The 6,640-nt window shown below is 44.3% G+C and overlaps 1 protein-coding gene across 1 annotated transcript; it reads right to left on the reverse strand.

The window, feature by feature from the left end:
• Positions 1-702: 702 nt before the first annotated feature.
• LOC123441185 (kinetochore protein SPC25 homolog) lies at positions 703-3,529 on the reverse strand. The gene is made up of 8 exons (XM_045117687.1): positions 3,168-3,529; positions 2,863-2,928; positions 2,547-2,693; positions 2,143-2,250; positions 1,971-2,060; positions 1,760-1,882; positions 1,196-1,419; positions 703-1,073 (listed from the first exon to the last, which is right to left on the reverse strand). Exons 1-8 carry the CDS (start codon positions 3,349-3,351, stop codon positions 1,047-1,049), a joined length of 969 nt encoding a protein of 322 aa, XP_044973622.1. The 5' UTR covers positions 3,352-3,529; the 3' UTR covers positions 703-1,046.
• Positions 3,530-6,640: the final 3,111 nt, after the last annotated feature.

Genomic DNA, 6,640 nt, shown 5'->3' on the forward strand with positions numbered 1-6,640 from the left:
AGAGTGCTAACAGATGCAATGCAACCATGGCGGGGCCATGCATGTGTCGGCTTCGCTACGGCCGTGAGGTCCAGTCGGCTACGATGTGGCCGATCAGGTCCTAATAATTCAAACTGCTCAAACTACATATTATTTGTGAATATTCAATTTTAAGCCCGCGCTCATCTGCACCCGGTTAGAAAAAATTCATTAAAAAATCCAACTTATACGTGAAGGTAGCTAATTGGACGGGCAATGTGCCCTCCAAATTTTAGACCATTTGGATATCTGAGTAGCTCTCAGCAAAGAAGACAAATAAGGACCCGAACAGTATATGAACAGTACTTTTCAAAAGGCCCTAAATTTGTTTTTTTTACCGAGAGCTACTCGGATATCCAAATAATTTAAAATTTGGAGTCAACATCACGCATCAAATTCTCTACTATGATAAAAGGAAAGTTGGATTTTTTTGAATTTTTCTAGCATTTGTTTAAGAAAATATTCAGCATGGATGCAGATGAGCCCAGGAGCCAAAACGCCTCACTCTATTATTTGTCGATTTTAATAAAGAAAATGCATTATTTAAAAAAAAATAGCCTTGTTATTCATGTCTATAACCATCCAACCAATTATTTTGCATGGATCAGGGCTTTTTTGGGTTTTTTGGTTGTACTATTACTGGCCTTGGTAAGTCCCTTTTGCTATATATAAGATGCCATGGGCTACTGCTAACACTTGATAAAATTACAATATAGGAGTATTATACATCACCCACAATGGCATGGCAAGGACCAAATCCAAGCTGCCTACAACTGCAACGCTAGATGCTTCACTCTACAGTACAGATTAATATGAAGCACTGAGGTCAGGTTGAGGGGAACAGAAGCTACAGATGGATGACGAGTTCGAGATGGAACTCTCTTTGTCTACCAAGTACACTGCCCACTGCTTATTTTCGTTCATGTTCAGTTTGTCTAACTCAGAATTTGCTCGATGAGGGCCGTCTAAACTGTGACACAACCAAACCGCATCACATGGTGCCACCCAAGTGGATTTTCGTCTATTGCTTAATGTATACTCCCTGTAGCAGCAGCCTGTGAATGAAAAAACCCATCTCCATACATCAGCACGATTGCTATTTTGCTGTTCTCAACAGAGTGTAAACGATAATAACAAACAGCTAGCAGTGTGCCTACAGGTGACATAGTGTACTTACCGCAAGGCGTGGGGAGCGACGCGTGCTAGATCCCGACATAAGGGGAGATGCGATTGATCGGGGAGGGGCCCCTCTCTCTGCACACATATCTTGATTCTTGAAACGGCTTCGGGAATGGCTTTGATTGGTGGTGCCTTCACTTGTGGTATCAACTGATGTGACCGGTGGTGATGACATTGTTGTGGATGATGTGTCTGAGCACAATGAAGTTGCAGGATGAACCCCTGCCGACAGTACAAGCAGAACTCTCTATAAATGGTATAAGAAAGGAATATGCAGCACATTTACAACTCCACGTGGTAGTGCGGAACAAAGAGTTGCATAGCTCATAAGCTACACAGCCCATTTTTCAACAGAGCTACCGTGAACCATGTTCAGTATTACTCATTATGAGAAAGCACCCAAGGCATCGTAATGTTTTGCTACATCAGATGGTTCATCTCGACACTCAGCCAATTAAGACAAATAACAGAGCTAACCTTGGGGGAAACACTGCAAAACTCAATTAACTGGCGTTTCAGGGAAAATGGACTCGATACAGTTCTGTACAGAAACATGGAATACCTTTGATTGCAGCCGCTTGGAATCTTGCTCTCATGATTTTAACGAACTTGGAGAGATCGTTAGTGCGGTTCAAATCCTTCACCAATTCTTCAGTGTCTTTTATTAATGGAGTACACTGAATTACTGTTATAAAGAAAATGAGAACTTTGATGACTATACATTTCAAACAGTATGAATATTAGACAGCTCAGGTCAGAAAATTGTAACTCACAGCTGTACTCGTCGTTATTTACTTTTATGCAAAACGAATACTCATCATCAGGTCTTTGCTTGTCAACTTTATTGAAGACAAATGTAACCCCTTCACACACAGAAGAGAAGAAATGCCACGTGTTATGGCCTGAAGCTTACTTAAAGGAACACGTTATGGAAACAGTGATTACCTTCCCCTGCAATAACTCGAAAACCAAGAAATTTATTGTACCACATGATAGCTTCGTCCAGGTTCTTTTTTCCCACCACGTCAACATTAGCTTCAAGAGCTTCGATAGCTGCCATCAAAAATAAATATAAATCAAGGCATGTAGATTCCAGATTCAGCATAGCCAAATAAAATAAAAATATTCAAGCAAAAACATAATGTTGGCGTCGGCATAACAGGGCAGAATATATTGGAGCTAGGAGTTGAAAAGAACCCCTCAGACTGGACTATTTTGGACTCGTATCTTTAAACCAGGCTCGCGCACTTATAATTCCCTGTTGGGTTTAGACCTTACGGGTCGGATAATACTGTGAATACTCTAAACTATTGTACCAGAAGCATGATTTAGATTGTGATTTTTTTTACCTTCACGCTGATGTGCTATGACTTTTGCAAACTCATCTCTCCTAGCCCTCTGTTCCACGACCAGGCTCCTGAGCTGCTCGTTGGTTGCAGTGGCGTTCGAGATGGATTCCCTGGTTAGCTCACATTCTGATTCTTTCTTCAGTTGGGCTGCAGAGGAGATAGTTGACAAGATTTCAGTGTTTGGATGAAATGCGGGAGAGGACAAAGGACAGATGACCAGCGTGAAATCAAACACTGGCCACATGGTTCATGGACAGAACCACTGATAGCAAAAAGAAGCACTCAGAGTACATTCCACGGGTGCAGAGTTGCTTACTGGAGAGAGCCTCTGCCAGAGCTGCCTGGAGCACCCTGAGCTGATCCTTTAGGCTGTCGAGTTTGTCTGCCATCACAGAAGGAGACCATCTTTCATCAGCATTAAAAGTTGAGAAATCAATCATAGATTCGCAGGTTCAACCGGATCGAGTGTGGGAAAACTAGGCAAGAATTTCAAGGCACCCCACCATGAAGTAAACTGAACGGCTGGTACTCAGCGTGCGCGTCGACCAGCACGGAAGACGACCGGCGAGTTCCCCAAAGGGAAACGGAAAAGGAAGAGGGGCGACGGGGGGATGCGCGTACCTCGGTGCGCGACGCTGCCGCTGGCGAGCGAGCGGGCGGAGAGGATGTCCCCGCGGAAGGCGGACGCGGCCGCCGCGATGCGCTCGCGGCCCTGCGCGATCCGCCGCTCGCACGCCGCCCTCGCCGCCGCCATGTCCCGGCTCAGATCCGCGGCCGCGGGTCCTCCCGCGCGGTCCCCTTCCATGGCCTCCGTCGCCGGCTTCGGATACGAGCGTATCTGTGGCGGGGGACACCGGAGCCGGACGCGCAGGCTGATCTAATGCTGCCGGCGGTGAGGTCGGGGGGTCGGAGAGGAACGGACTCGGTTCAAAATTTGGCCTCTCGGCTCGTTCCCAATTTTGTGATTGTTTTTTCCCTACACTGGTCGGAGGAATGGTGAGAAGAGCCGGCCCGGCCCGGCCCGGTTCGTGCTAATCGTGCCTCGCACGGCCAATTCAGCGCGTGGCGTGCCAGCTTTAGGCCTTGTTCGGTTCCTTTCGAATTAAAAGGGTTTAATGGGGATTGAAAGAGATTAAATCCCCTACAAGTTAAATTTCACTTCAATGCCCTCCAATCCTCTTCAATTCCTTCTTTGCTGGGATTAACCGAACAAGCCCTTAGGCCTCGTTTGGTTAAGGGGGACTGAAGAGGTTTTGAGAGGGAGGGATTTTAGGGGATTGGGTGAATCCCTTTGTTCCATCCAATCCTCTCAAATCCCCGGGGCTTTGCTTCCACTAGTCCCTCAAGAAGAATTTTGAAACACATGGATAGAAAGGGATTGAAGGGGAACGGAGAGGATTGGGCTAAGCAAACCCCTCCTACCAAATGGGCGCCCGAGGATCTGTGGGGTTTCTGGCCCTCCCGGGGATTTTCCTCTCAAAACCTTTTCAATCCCCCTTAACCAAATGAGGCCTTAGGTGGGATGGGCGATTGGATCCAGGCCCAGAATATGTGCTACATTGTCTGGGCTTCTGAGGAAAAAGGAAGAACTACTTATAATTTCAAAAATTAATAATACATCCTATATACTCCCTCCGTTCCTAAATATAAGTCTATACAGAGGTTTTATTCGTGGACTACATACGGATGTATATAGACATACTTTAGAGTGTAGGTTCAATCATTTTGATTCGTATGTAGACTCCTAGTAAAATATCTTAAAAGACTTATATTTAGGAACGGATGGAGTATATTTTAGAACAAAGAGTACACACGTCTTGGAGTTTTTCAACCTTTTTTTTTCTGCACTCATTTTTGGAGTTGTGCATCGACGTGAAGCATTCACGGTGCACGTGAAGCACATATCTTTTTTTTTTAAAGAAAGGGGTTGCCCCTCTGCCCCATTTTATTGAAAATGAAGCATACAACATCCAAGTTACAACTCAAACGAACTACCATCAACTAAAAAGCACTAAAATACACCCAGATCATGCATAACACAAGGAAATGTCCTAGGAAGCTGGGCCTGGATCAACCAACTCGCTACATAAAAGTTCAACCAAGCATGAAGCACATATCTACTTCTCAGAAAGTGAAATGCACACTTGTACTTTCTATGTGCACATATCCAATCTCTGCATAATTAAGACGCACACTACCAATACCAATGCACAAGCAGAAAAATCAAGCCTGAAAATAGCAATGACGTCATACAAGACCGAAGCTATGCCTTTGGGGATTAAAAGAAAAAAGGAAAAAACTCTAAAGCAATTTGATGAACAAGCTACAAAAGCAACCAAATCCGCACGAACCGTCTCCTAAGATCACAAATACAATAAGAAAGGTTATCCAACAATAAGGAGGAGAATGGCGCTCAAATGCCGTTGTTGCCAGATCTAGCGACCAAAGGCCAAATCTTAGATTATTTTTTCTCAAGATCAAGTATGAGCAATTTATAGCAGTGGCTTCAACAAAATGATGATGCAAAAGAAAAATGTGTTGGCAGATAAAATCAATTAGGATCAGACCTTGGTTTTTCACGTGGAGTTTCAAATCGGTACTTAAGAAGCATCATCAAATTAAAGTCATCATGTGTTGCCGTCAACAACAAATCTAAGGTACATGCTTAAGCCTGCCCTCCAGATTTGTTAAAAAATGTTTTTTCATTAAGAAGGATAAGGAAAACAATGAAGTCCAAAATCTAGTCTTCGCTTGGATTCGTTTCGGCCGCCTTCGTGGACAAAACCACTCAGGGGCCGCGAGCACCCCGCCTCCACACCATGACCAGCTCCACTGAAGGCTACATTGCCTCCCATAAAGCATTTGAGAACATGTAACGTGTTTCATCTGAAGATTGTTTTGGGATAAATCTTCGTGTGAATTGTCGTGTCAAGGTTTTTAAAAGTGCGTTATATCGACTAGAGGGGGGGTGAATAGGAGATTTTTAGAATTTCACCACTCAGGAAATTCCTTTTGAGGAAATTCCTCACTGATGACTAACTTACAGCGAAAACAGTAAAGGATCAGACGTGCAAACGTTCACACCAGCAGTATTTCAGAGTGAAGAATGTGAAAACAGATTGCACAATAAGCAGGCACGCAGAATACAGATGATGCTTAACTATTGTGAAGAATTTGGGGTTGAGGAAATTCAGAGAAAGTCTTCAGCAAATTCTTCAAACAGTCACAGTGAAAGTCATCAACACATAATACAGAGAAAGTAAAGAGTTGAGGAATTAGAACCCGATTCTCAGAGAAGACAGTCGTTGATGACCCAGTTCCAACTGTTGCGACAGTTGTACATCTGGTTTGGAGCGGCTTGGTATTGAAACCAAAGGACACCCAGTCCCAGGACACACAGTCCCTACCGTATTCTCCTTGAGCTAAGGACACACAGTACTCGCCCAACACTCGTGGTAAGTCTTCAGGGCAGACTTCCAAACCCTCACAAATTTGGTCACCCGGCGATCCACAATTGACTGCTGGATTGCTCTAGACCATGACGCCTAACCGTCTGGAGGATGCACGGTCCTCAAAGGTAAAAGGCTTCAGTCCCACACAGGAACAACTTCTTCAGTGATGCTCAATCACTAGGTTTGGTTTGTGGTTTCGGTGCGTGGTATATTTCCTCACTGATGAATTACTCTCGAAGGCTCTGAGGAAATTGGATTGCTCTTATGACAAGTGTCAGTTTCTAATGGAGTAGCCAACCAGCTAGTGGTTGTGGGGGTGGCTATTTATGCCCTTAAATAATATGACCGTTGGAGTGGATAAGACCGGTGACTTGGCGTGGTTATCGAAACGGTCGGGACCCTCAACTGTGAGAGTCCTCATGTCACTCATATTCCTCACTTGAGGCTTTTGGTAGGATTAGGCTTGGGTTGAGCATCATGAGGAAATCCATTCCATAGTGTTACTTTGACCCCCTTTAACAGTACGGTGTTCCAATTCATCAAATGCGAAGAAAGTAAAACAGAAAACGTAAATCTTCACGCTTCAATTTCTTCAGAATGATTTTCTTCAGGAACCACCGGTCTTCTGAATATCAGTATCTT

Source organism: Hordeum vulgare, chromosome 3H (assembly GCF_904849725.1).
Source record: "Hordeum vulgare subsp. vulgare chromosome 3H, MorexV3_pseudomolecules_assembly, whole genome shotgun sequence".
In the NCBI taxonomy this organism is placed as follows: Eukaryota; Viridiplantae; Streptophyta; class Magnoliopsida; order Poales; family Poaceae; genus Hordeum; species Hordeum vulgare.

Bases quoted from the DNA above. Each gene is read 5' to 3' on its own strand.
- LOC123441185 (XM_045117687.1), bottom strand. From the start codon at position 3,351: ATGGAAGGGGACCGCGCGGGAGGACCCGCGGCCGCGGATCTGAGCCGG. The intron at 2,251-2,546 runs GTAAAAAAAATC...TTTTGATGGCAG, and splicing joins CATAGCACATCAGCGTGAAG to CTATCGAAGCTCTTGAAGCT. The intron at 2,061-2,142 runs GTAATCACTGTT...CTGTGTGTGAAG, and splicing joins TCGAGTTATTGCAGGGGAAG to GGGTTACATTTGTCTTCAAT.